Below are 12,912 nucleotides of genomic sequence, written 5' to 3' on the forward strand. Positions count from 1 at the left end.
CCCACTACTAAATGCTTATCTTTTAATTGCTTCATAGATTAACCTAACCCATGAAAGATATCTACTTTCTTTTTTGGTTCGAGGTGTGTCTGATGTTTGTTGCCACAGTGATTTGGACTTGAAAGCGCCCATCTTTTCATGTCTATTGACACTGATGTTTGATAGCTCCCTTGGCCTATTAATGTCCTTTTGACCCTTTTTCTTCTCTCTCCATTTCCCTCTTATTATCACTCACATCCCTTGTCATAGCAAACACTGTGCTCCAGTTATATACCTGTGCTGTTAGTGTGTTAGAGTTGGTTCATAGTTCTAGAGAGAGAAGAGAGAAATAAGGAGAGAGGTAATGGGGTCTTTGGAAGGTGAAGAAGCTGGAAGGAAGAAGGCAATGTGGCTCTACCCAAACCTTGCGGGAAGCGATCCTTCTGAAAGATGGGGGCACTCTGCTTGTTATTTTCAAGGGAATATGTATGTCTTTGGGGTATGTATAAATTTTGCTTCTTTCTCTTAATATTAACCTGTACAAAATTTCCTTATATTTTCATGGAATTATGAATATTCATGAACTAATTTGATTGTTTCATCTGGAAGTCTGAAGTTCTTTGATGCTATAAACTTGATTTTGTGTTATGTTTTTGGAGGTGAATCCTGAGTTCTTGTTTATATTTTTTCTGATGCATGTTGAATGCTTACTTTTACTCTGTTGTTTGGTGCAGTTGTGATTCTTTCTTGTTATATGCAATATGGTTTATACTTGGTTAATGCCAAACCAACTTTCCTTCTGCTAACTATTGTTCTTTCCATTTTTACTCTCTTCTTTGAATTTAATTTTGCGAATGCTTTTGAACTTTGACCACCTGTTGTTGCTTATGTTTCTCCAGTTAATAGAACAGCAATATGGTTGGTCATAGTACCTTACCTGTTTTCTTTATGTAGTATGTTCTTTCATTACAGAAAATGAATATATGATCATCAAAAAATATATATATTCTATATTTCATATACAGATTTGTTATGTTTTGATTTTCATTATTTAATTTGAAAATTATCCTTGTATAAACTAATGTTGGTCTAAACTGTTCTCTTAATTCTGGGAGGAGATTACTTGTGGTGCTCTGTTGAACTTTGGATCTCATATTTTGTCTTTGAAATATAGGGGTGTTCTGGAGGTATGCATTACAGTGATGTTCAGGTGCTTAATTTTGAAACGATGGTCTGGAACACTCTTGTCACAACTGGTCCAGGGCCTGGTCCTAGAGATAGCCACAGTACCGTTCTTCTGGGTAATAATATGATAGTTTTTGGAGGTACAAGTGGCTCCAAGAAGTGTAATGATCTTCACATTTTAAATCTGATTACCAAAGAATGGACTCGACTAGAATGTGGCGGAACTCCACCTTCGCCTCGAGAAAGTCATTCTGCCACGCTTGTGGATGATGTAGAATTAGTGGTTTTTGGGGGAAGTGGGGAAGGTGAATGCTTGAATGATCTGCATGTTCTTGACCTTAGAACCATGAGATGGACTTCCCCTGAGGTGAAGGGTGATGTTCCTGTTCCTAGAGACAGTCATAGTGCTATTGCAATAGGAAATAAGATGTTTGTGTATGGTGGTGACCGTGGCGATAGGTATTATGGTGATGTTGATATGCTTGACATGGACACAATGACCTGGTCAAGGGTATGGTTATCTATTTATATGTTTTGTTTGAATTTCCATTTCAGGAAGATCTTACTTCTTATATGTTCTGAACAATTCAAAATGAAATGGTTGTTTTGGAACAGTTGGCTGTTCAAGGATCTTCACCCGGCGGCAGGGCTGGCCATGCAGCTGTGAGTATTGGCACAATGGTAAGGAATACTACCTTATGGTAAATAGGCATAAACATATAGGTGTTGCTTGAAACAATGAAAAAGGAGCAATTTCATCTCATTCTCAGAGATCAAGCAGAGCATTTTAAATGGATCACCTTTGTCAACCTGATAAATATCAAGTCTAGTTAGAGTTTCACCCCATGAGTGTTAAATTTCAAAAGTGAAAGTTCTTGACCTCTGGGAAAAAAAAATGTGCAGATCTATGTTATTGGAGGGGTCGGACACAAACGGTACTATAATGATGCATGGGTCCTGGATTCAAGTACTTGTTCATGGACCCAACTGGATGCACGCGGTCAACTGCCACAAGGGAGATTCTCTCACACTGCTGTTGTTACCGACTCTGTCCTTGCTATCTATGGAGGGTAGGTTTTTTTACAGATTTACTTCCAAGTCTTTGTACCTTCGTAATGCAACTGTGCATATAGTTGTGTTCCATAGTAATTTGCTGGTTTTAACCTGCAGGTGTGGGGAGGATGATCGGCCTCTCAATGAGTTGTTGGTGTTGGAGCTTGGAACAGAACAGTCAAATGACTGCTACGATGTTCCTATATGCAAAATTTTTGGAAGCCCTATAAACCATGAGAGGAGAAGGTTCTCTAGGGGAGCTGATTTTAACACGGTACAGAACTTGTTTTAGCAATCCGGTATCTTTATCCATCTTTATTTTCCTATTATGAACGGGAGTGTTTTTGTAAATGCTTGAGCAGAATCTGAAACCTATGCTTATGGGGAATCCTGTAGTAGTAAGACAGACATCTAAGAAATCAGAATCAGAAACAAAGCGACTTTTTTTAAAATCAGGTTTGTATATAGATAAAAGTTCCATTGTGTGCCTCTGGGTATACATGAGGTCATTGCTAATAATTTTATATTATCATTGTAGGTACTCTGCATCCGAAAAGGAGAAGAACTACCACTGCTAGAGCATGGGAGATTGAATCAGAACAAGAAGAGCGTTCTCTGTCTCTGTCCCAGCATTCATCATCATCTCACTCAGACCAAGAGCAGCAACCGACCCCAACTCCCAATCTGGAAGATTCCGCTCCACCTTCTCAAGGTTACGTCTTTAAGCAATTAAATCAGAGTCCGAACATAAAGATCTTAGAAATTCCGGCCAAAGATCTCAGATTTTCCACACAAAGAAGTCCAGAGGAACTTAGCCACTTGTTAGGAGCACATCAAATGAAAGCCAGACGAGAACAGTGTCTCCATGGTAGACCAAACATACAATTTCAAGCTGCAGAACGTGTACCATTTGTGGCAGTGAACCCTATGTGCAACTTGGTATGCCTTTCCTTTAAGCTTCATCTTCTATGCTAGTTGGTAGTCTTCTGTTTCGCATTGTTGAGTTTTCTATTTGATTTTTCTTGTGTTTAGATTGGTTCTGAGGTCCATGGCAAAGTTGATGGTGCATTCGACTCCGGTTTCCTAATGACTGCAACTGTTAACGGGAGAATATTTAGAGGGGTCTTATTTGCACCGGTAAGTTTCAAATATCAAACTATGTTGCATAACTAGCACTGAATTTTTTTAATGTAGTAGGCAAAACAGATATACTTATCTTGCTTGTGCAATTTTGACAAACCAGGGACGTGCGCTTGCCCCTAGAATGCCAGTTCCAGAGAATTCTTCATCTTTAACTAGTCACACTTGCAATCTGGGACCTGGAGTCATTGGAAGAGGGTCAATTGTTCCACAAAGTCAAATTGCCAATGCTGTGACACAACCGTTTGCAAACTCAAATCATGCAGAGTCATCCTCCTCAAAGCAATCCGAGCAGCCAACGAAGAATTTTTTACCAAGGTCTAGTCTAGGCCTCAGGCAGCCTCAGGTGGCTCGACCATTTCCAGGAGTTAGAACTTCATCTCTAGACAGAGAATCTAATCACCAAAGTGATTTTCAAGGTCTGGTTTTAACACTTGGTGGATCAGGAAGTGGTTCTGGTGGTTCTTAGAGAGGTAACTTCTGATTGGTGAAATTTGTTCGATGCAAGTGGTACGAATTTATTGGCTTGTGGAGACAGGTTCGTTAGTATATAGTAGTAGTTGGTGATTAGTTAACGTTCTGTATGAAATGATGGTCCGGTAAACTGTTTGCAGTGGATGGAAAATTATGAGTTTTTGTCTGTTCTTTATCGTTCAAGTAAGGCATAACTACAATATACTACCAAAGGTTTCAAAAAATCTACAAAACAAATTAAAATTTCATTTTCTCAATTTGAGTCATTTTTATTTTTTGGAAATTCATTTGAGCTTTTCCAGGAGGTTTTTTTTTGTAGTTTTTTTTTAGAAATTTATTCACACATCTCAAGATACATATACCATTTTTTTGTAAAAATTTTAATTACTGATTTATCCCTCATAATAAATGAAAAAGAAAACTCTGCAGTAAATATATCCCTCATAATTTGAAAAGAGGAAATTTTTTTAAATGGTGTCTCAAGTTAAATCTATTCATCATTTTGACATCTTAATTTTAAAAACTATGATAATGGTATCTCAACATTTAAACTCCAACCCAACGTTAGTTCTTTCCATAATTGACACCGTTAAGTTGGATTTTGTTCATGGGCAAATTATATTTTCATGTTTTCTATCCATAAACCTTATTAGTTGAATTAGAGTTTCTTGACCTGAAGATATCAACTATGAATGTGAGTTCTATTACTTAGTTATCTTTTATTGTTCTATTAAGTACATATGTTTCATGAACTTCTATACTTGATACAAAATGCATTTTAATCAATGTTGATTCTTTCTCACCGGTGAGTAGCAAAAGCTACTTTTAATGATGAATATTAATGGCTAATGATGTATTATAATTTTTAGATGTCTCTAATTTTTGTATGCAGCCAACATATGGCTCACCACAAATTCTGATACTGATGGGAAAAGGGATATTATTCTGGAGGAAAATGTTTGTGGAGAGAAAAGATTTGGGGAGGGAAAACATGAAAAAACAATTTTACCCATGGATAAAGTCCAACTTAACGGTGTCAATCACTGAGGGAACTAATGTAAGATTGGGTTTAAGTGTTAAGGTACTATTATCATAGTTTTCAAAATTAAGATGTTAAAATGATGAATGAGCTCAACTTGAGGCACCATTTAAAAAATTTCATCATTTGAAAATAGGACATACACAATGATCAACATGGCTGAGGGTTACAAGGTCTGAGATCCTAGGAATACAATTTTGTCAAGATCATCAATTAAAATCTTGGCTTCTCTTTCTTCTCTTAGCTTGAACATGACCAAAAAATAATACAACCAAGAGCTTCAAAGCCTTGAAATTAACCTTGAGAGTATCAACAACACGAGTACATGACCCTTACATCCAAATTAACCAACAATCAACATCTCGTCATTCTCTTTAATATAATTCAAAGTTGAAATTCAAACAATCATCGTTGGTCACAAAAGCATCAATCTTGTTCCCATTTTTCCTTTTTGTATTTCATCACAATCACATCATCTTTGTTCTAACTAATTAATTAGTTCTCTAACCTATATTAGGTTTATCAGAAAGAGAAATAAGAAATCAGCTTTGTTGTCGTCAGGAAAGGAGGAAAGGAGTATAGGAGTATAGGGAGGAAATGAAATATTTGCAGTAGAAAGAAACAAGAGGAAGGGTAAAGGAGGAAATATGGGGTAAAATGTGGCAAAAAAATTTAAGAGGATGTGTATTAAGTAAATAGAGATGTGTAAATAAAATTTCTCTTTTCTTTTCGTATCAAAAAAAAAATGAAAACATATTTCACTTAGGACAAACGCTCACATGAGGCAAGAACAAGGTTTTAAATCTCAATAGTAGCATTCATAGAATATCGAATAGCAGTAAACTTGACTCGTAAGGATTCTTGTGAAATATATTGAGAAGAGGTCTCAAAACCTACTCGTCTCCCACCTAAATATGGCTCAAATGAATTTCCAAAAAATGAAAATATGACTCAAATGTGAAAATGAAATTTTAATTTGTTTTGTAGATTTTTTGAAACCTTTGGTAGTATATTGTACTTATGCCTTGCTTGAATGATAAAGAAAATGAAGTATGTTTTCACTTGTTAACAGGAGCTTGCATAGTGTTGGATTGTATTAGCATAGTCACTTCTTAGTCCATTCCAGTCATCTTCATTCATCTCATAACAGTAAAAAAAGTTGACTTGTCAACTCTACGGTAAAATAACCAACCCAAATGAGCGAATTGAAATTGTGAGTTTCATAGTAAAAAAAACCCAGCTGGTGAAGTTGGTTTCGGATTTTGGAATTTGGAGTTACTTTTTACACGTTAAGAACGTAAAGGAAGACAATTAGGAAGTAAACATAAAGTTAGGATCAGAACTCATCTGGTTTCCTAGTATTTTAATCTAAAAGAGCACCCGCGCATCGCGCGCTACTGTCGTATTATACTGCTGCTGTAAAAAGGAGTTGTCAAACCGGAAAGAAAGGGAAAGCCTTCTCAGGGTCTCTGTCAGTCGTCTGCTCTGTCTGCCCAGTCATCTCCACCACCAGCCTCTCAGAGTGATTTGATTGACTGACACCAGGGTCATCGGAGAGACTAGACCTCGTCCAATCACTCCGGCGTTTTTTGGGCCCTCCACCACTCTTCGATCACTGTCTCACCTAACTCCATGAGTTGTATTCGTACGTACGTGTCGACTGGAATCTAACCAGATGTGAACTGAGCACTATGCCCTCTGCATCTCTGTAGCTCTCTCTCTCTCTGACCTGACCACCTGGTTATGCAGTGTTGCTTGTAATTGAAATTTCCTGTTTGCTGGTAAACCCCGTTCAAATATTACTGCATGTTCTGCTATTAGAGTACAAATTTACTGCAAAGGTGAAAAGGGAAATTAAAGAGGACAGGCTATGATGAATAGGGCGAATATTAGGGCATGCATGAGTACCATCATTATCTTTTTCGCTTTTTTTCCTAGCCAATCGATCACTATTCTTTTGTTTGAGACTAAGGTTCATTCGATTATTTGTTAGATCCTTATTTGTTCCGTACTCACGAAGCCATGCATTAACCAGGATGTTATACACTGAAGTCTGAAGTTGCTAAAGCACTCTAGTGAAGTTGGAGCCAGTTCCCATACAGAGCCTAACAAAAAGAAAGAAAAAGCTGAGTATTGAAGTAGGAGCCAGTTCTCTTATCAAGGAAAGCTTGAGTTGCATATATGCAGGGGGATTATCAAAGTTGCGTGATTAATCCCAGCTCATGAGTAATAATGCCCATTTTGCTAGTGCAGCAGCAGTCATCTTAAATTCACTCCCTAAAAATGTGAACAAGCTTCACATCCTCCCATCTGCTCAGCCATAATTCTATTGCAACCATCCAGGAGAGAACCCAAGGCTAGGGATGAAGAGATAAGTTGGGACTTTGCATCATCAAATGAATTAACGAGAATGCAGAATCTGATTATTAGAACCAATGAGTCATAACCATTAGGGTTTTCTCTAATGCAGCTACTGTTAGGTGCCCGAGCCACTCACTACTGCCTATAGTCCACTAAAATCTTGTTTAGTCCCTCTCTAAACCCTAAACCACGCGTTCACTCTATAGACCTGATTGATGTGAACTACAAAGGACATGACATGGTGGAAATGGAATGACCTCCAACTCTCTCTAAGGCTCTGATTTACTCACGAGTAGTCATAACCTTTGTAGTACATGCAGTGCTGCTTTTGCCAAAGTGGGGAACATGGTTGTATAATTTGTAGTAATTTGTAATTTGTATATGCTTTTCCAACATGGGTTTTTGTACACAGTTTTTCATAACGCACTTATACAGAGCGAGGCAGTGAGCCGTTAATTCATAATTTCTCTTCAATGAATAATAACTGAGAAAGCAAAGTCCGCGTCTCTCTTTCCTGGTTCTTCGATCCAACTTCAAAGCCCAGGTTTCATTTCCTAATCCTTTATCTGTTTTTGTTTTTATCACTCTTCAGTGTGCAAATTAATGGATTCCAAATCACCAAAGCTTGAAGAGGAATTAGGAGAAGACAGGATCAGCCAAATGCCAGATGATGTTCTTGTTCGCATACTCTCGTTGCTTGATGATACAGTTTTAGCTGTGCAGACCACCATTCTTTCAAAACGATGGAACAATTTATGGACTTCCATTTCTAGTATTCGGCTCGATTATGATGACGAGAGTGATGATCGTATCATGACAATTGTTGAACGTGTGGTTTCCCTTCATGACTCGTCAGACATCTTAAAATTTCATATTACTTATCATAATCAAGGCTCACGAGATGATATGGTAGCTGATGATTACACTCGTATTCATAGATGTATTTGCACTGTTGTTCAGCACAATGTTGTCGAGCTTCATCTTAGTCTTTGGAACTCAAGCGATGCTGATCAAACAAGCCTATTTTTGTTTCCTGAAAGTCTTTTCATGTGCAAAACACTTGTGGATTTGAAGGTGGACTCTAATAGTATCAGTTTTTCAAATTGCCCTATAGAAGGGTGTTTTCCAAGCCTTAAGGTTCTTTCTGTTGATGTTGAAGAATCTGACGAAGATTCACCAGGTTCACTGGAAAACCTTTTTACTTGTTGTCCTCTCCTTGAAGACCTCACTATCTTTGGGGGGGTTATTTCACAGTCGAATATCAAGATCTCTGCTCCTGAACTGAAGACATTAAGAATGGAATACTCAGATTCTTATTCCAACGTCTTATTCATTAATGCGCCAAAGCTGGAAAACTTTGATCTCTTGGATAACTTTTCTCTTCCAAATGAATTTGTCTTCGAGAATGGAAAATCTCTAATCGAGGTCAATCTAAGACTCCATCGTTCTTTTGATGTTGATGATCTTGATGCTGATGACCTTGCCAGTCGCGCAGTAGCTCTGTTTGCACAAATTTCCAATGTTGAAAATCTGTCTCTTAGTCTCCAAGGTCTGAATGTAAGTTGCTAAATTTTGTTCATACTTCACACTGTTTTTTGTGTTCCTTTATTTCTTGACCAAACACTTTTTGTGCTTGTAACCGGATACCTTCTAGGTTTCTAATGCCTTTGGCAGTTTAATTTCTCGATGAAGAATTCTGCTTGATCATTCTCTGTCGTTCATGTAGGCTTCCTACTTGCCTCAGTTTGTCAATCTGAGTCGATTGATGCTGGTTCTGCATGATTTCAATTACTGGGAGTTTCTTATTGAATGTCTCAAAAGATGTCCTAATCTGAAACATCTGGTCTTAAAACATGAGGTAAGATATATGCATGCTTGTTGATAACACAGCATGCAGCTACTAACAATTCTTATTCATCCACTACTCTTTCAAATAATTTGCAGGACAATGAATGGCGTAGCAGAGAAGACGAGCTAGGATGGGAGTTCTTGAACCCACAGGAGCGTCCTGCTTGTTTGGTGTCTCACCTCCAGACTGTCTCCATAGAAGGATTCAAGGGACAACGGGATGAGATGGAAGTGGCTGAGTTTTTGTTAAAGAATGGTGAAGTTTTAAATACAGTGAGTATTCACACTGTGAGTGTGGGTCTTCTGTATACGAAGAAGGAGATATACAGGAAACTCTTGACATATGAAAGGGGTTCAAGGTCTTGTGTCATCTTGGCGGATTGAAATCATCGTCTTCCTCATCTTCTGCTGTTTTCGCTGAATTTTTATGGTTCTTGTTTCAAGTTATTAATTTATTGTAACCTTTTGACGGTTGGCCAGAACAATTATGTGCGCGCATGCTTTGGATTATTGAGATAGGTCTATCATTTGTTTTCAATTGGAAACTTCCCGTCTTCCTGATAGATGATGTTTACAATTTGATAACTTAAGCATTCCAGCTTGCAAACGTGGGGAACATATAGAGTAGCTTACAGACTTTCATAACGCACTCATAGAGTGAGTCGTTATTCACAATTTCTCTTAAATGAATAGTTTCTAAAATATGTTCATGGTGAAGCATAAAGTAAAGTATACAGAGACTGCTTAATGTTTATGGTACACTCATCATCCTAGTAACGAGAGCAACTGGTATGGTCCGTGGTTCATATATATGGACTACGGTAAGGATGCAGGCGTAAATTGATTTAACCGATGGGTTAGACACATGCAGGTAAGAGGGTGTTGGTAATTATTCAATGCTCTAGGATCTATCTATCTCCCTCTCCCACGGCACATCCTCTCTATCTCCCATATTTTGGTTCATCATAAAGAAAGCAGAGAGGATCGATCTTCCTTCTGCCATCGTCGACGAACTCGGAAATCCTTCGGACCGCCTACTGTCGTCGAAGCCCTTTTGGTTGTCCTTGTCGGCGACTGTAACAACTTTCGTCCGACCTGTTGTGTATTTGAATATTGATTTGATGGAGCGAAGCGCATTGGCCATAAATATAGGGATATCGAATTGACAAAGCTTTTCTAGTCGAGTTTCATGTACTTGAGGTGAATTGTTGCCACTGTGTGCGTCTTTTCTAGGCATTGTTACTATGTCAAGACATTCCGGCCCATCATACCCAAACCGCGATCGACCACAAAACTTAGAGCGTCGATCAAGGAATCAGGCTTGAAGATGACGAGTGACTACGAAACTCCCCCCTACTCTGAGCGTCAGTACAACTTAATTCCCGAAAACCCATTTCGTATGATGACTCAAGCGTGAGCTACACGCGCCTATTCTGACCAAGGACTATGTCTCGCTTAGTAACAAAATACTATAATGTGAAATAATGAAATAGGGTAAAGTTCATAAGCTCTAAAAAATATTTATCAAGAATAATACGTCACATATATAGTCTAACTAGTGGGTATCATACACTGGTTTTTTTTTTTTTTTTTAAATTAATTTGTGACCATTGGATCGGTAACATATCCTATATATGATCACAAATATTCGGAAGATGTTACCTGTTTACCCGGTTACCAAATAAAAAAAACAGATTAAGTTGTGCGAGGAAGAAGAAGAAGAAGAAGAAGAAATGAACGCAGATATTGGTATCTAAGAACGCAGGGCAAAGAAGGAAGAAATGGAGACGATTAGGGTTTACCACAAAAGTTACTACACTTGTATATGGTCGACGTATAAGTTACTAACTAGCCAAATCAACTATATATATCGATCATTAACACAATGAGGTCGAGGGCAACAATCAATACGTACGTATTGGTGGTCACTGGTTGTTAAAATTAAAACTGATCGATATGATAATATATGTCTAATGTCTCCAAGTATATATCTTCTGGTGTGAAACCACCTATACGATCAAATCAAGTTAAGTTTGATCTTAAGATGGTGGCTTCATCTCCATTGTTGTTGCGAAACAGGTTTTGAATGACGATTTGATCCACGAATCTTGTCTTCAACATTTATTTGTCCAAGTTTCACCATCCATACATAGGTTATTGACATTTAGGCTAAACCCTAGATACGAAACTCAGTGGGAGCGTGAGCGCTCACTACTTGCCCCCAGCTAGGTCGATCTGCCCGTTTATGCAAAGCTAGGGCTGACTACATATATTGTTCTTAGTCTAGTGGTTCAATTAGAGGGCTTAATTAATTGTTGTTAGCAACACATGCTGACATGCCTTCTTTGGCTTCAATGGTGTGCCATTTTTCTCATTCGTCATATGGTTGGTTCTCAATTTGAGTCCCGATCGAGGACCATGTTTGGCTCTTTTAATTTCTGATACATCTTTGATGATTGATCAAGTACTCTCAAGGTAATTGTGATCTGATTTGGAGCTCCCGGCTGGGCTTGTATATGTTACTCAGATTCAGTTGACTTCTTAAAATTGCAGCTTGGTGATCAATATATAGTTCCTTTATTTCGTTTTCATTTTGAGTTTTTATTTTTCAGATTATGTAAAACAAAAACGCAATATAAATCATAAAGAGACATCGGGAAGCAATCGTAAAGTACACATCGATCGAATTCGAAGTCTGTTTCTTATTCTCGTTACTATATATAACTTTATTTCTGAAAACCATTTATTCCAGCTGGGCATGATGATCATGCATGCGTCTTAGTTATTCAAGTAGCAGTACAGATCTTAGTTCCATCGGAGTTGTAAATGGAGCAGCCGACTGCCGGAGCAAAGCAACAGTTGCAGGATGGTGAGAGATGAGTAAGGCCTGAAGACGGGCAAGTCATATAAGCTGCCTCGTAGCAAACTTGAGGGCAGACTTTGGCCTCAGTTGGATTCATACCCAGTAGGATTGAACCTGCACATACATTATATACCCCGGCCCTCATAACTTCAGAATTAGGCAAGCAAACAACTTCGCAACCATGCATGATATATATACATTTTACTAGCTAGGGTTTATAATATAGGAACCCTGCTATTCAGAATTTTGTAATTTCACATTTTTGGATCCATTCTTTACGCATATGACAAATATGCATTTCCACATTTTCCATTAAAATGAAGCTTGATATATTACAGTTAACAATGCATAATAGTTGAAAAAGAGAGGTGAGGGATCATACCGCAAACAAGGAGAAGAATTATTGCACCAATACTCTTGCCTGTAGCCATGTTGATTTGCTGCTGTGTGTGTTTTGAGACCTGTGTGCACTGGCCTATTTATACTAATTAGGGAACAATTAAAAAACAAGAATCTAAAATGTCATACTCTGAATATTCCAATTACGGTGTGGTGTGAATCCACCAATATGGTCATGACATCATCCGGAAGTCAAGTTTGATATTTGAATTCAAAGCATTGAAGCTATAGCTACTTCTTACAATATCAATAGGCAATTTGGCATGCCTAGCTACTTGGAGAAGGATATATATGTTAGATTGCTTAAAGAAAAACAGCAGTTGAAATTACGAAATGAAATTGAAAGTCAATAAAATGGATCGGAGGGGATCGATTGTCAAGTTCGTAATCGAGCGCTAGCTCACACTTAACAACAAATTAAATGGAGGCGATCGAGTTTGAAATTGTCTGTTATATAATTAAATTGAACTCTTCTTGCATGCATGGATGTGCTGTGGGGATTTATATCAAAGAAATTCATATATATCGATCATTTCAGCAGACCCATCTAACCACACAAACATATATACAT

The 12,912-nt window shown here is 37.9% G+C and overlaps 3 protein-coding genes across 3 annotated transcripts; 2 read left to right on the forward strand and 1 right to left on the reverse strand.

Moving 5' to 3' along the window:
• Window positions 1-316: 316 nt before the first annotated feature.
• LOC101311876 lies at window positions 317-4,034 on the forward strand. Its single transcript, XM_004302185.1, has 9 exons — window positions 317-478; window positions 1,154-1,675; window positions 1,780-1,845; window positions 2,068-2,234; window positions 2,335-2,491; window positions 2,580-2,673; window positions 2,756-3,156; window positions 3,250-3,354; window positions 3,461-4,034. Exons 1-9 carry the CDS (start codon window positions 344-346, stop codon window positions 3,824-3,826), a joined length of 2,013 nt encoding a protein of 670 aa, XP_004302233.1. The 5' UTR covers window positions 317-343; the 3' UTR covers window positions 3,827-4,034.
• Window positions 4,035-7,723: 3,689 nt separating this feature from the next.
• Window positions 7,724-9,621, forward strand: LOC101312166 (F-box/FBD/LRR-repeat protein At1g16930-like). Its single transcript, XM_004302186.1, has 4 exons — window positions 7,724-7,728; window positions 7,824-8,788; window positions 8,958-9,089; window positions 9,176-9,621. Coding segments are annotated over exons 1-4 (1,386 nt in total). The 5' UTR covers window positions 7,724-7,727; the 3' UTR covers window positions 9,464-9,621.
• Window positions 9,622-11,865: 2,244 nt separating this feature from the next.
• On the reverse strand, window positions 11,866-12,389 carry LOC101299109 (proteinase inhibitor type-2 CEVI57-like). Its single transcript, XM_004304813.1, has 2 exons — window positions 12,325-12,389; window positions 11,866-12,056 (listed from the first exon to the last, which is right to left on the reverse strand). Exons 1-2 carry the CDS (start codon window positions 12,371-12,373, stop codon window positions 11,866-11,868), a joined length of 240 nt encoding a protein of 79 aa, XP_004304861.1. The 5' UTR covers window positions 12,374-12,389.
• Window positions 12,390-12,912: the final 523 nt, after the last annotated feature.

The sequence above is a fragment of the Fragaria vesca genome, linkage group LG6 (genome assembly GCF_000184155.1).
Source record: "Fragaria vesca subsp. vesca linkage group LG6, FraVesHawaii_1.0, whole genome shotgun sequence".
NCBI classification, from domain to species: Eukaryota; Viridiplantae; Streptophyta; class Magnoliopsida; order Rosales; family Rosaceae; genus Fragaria; species Fragaria vesca.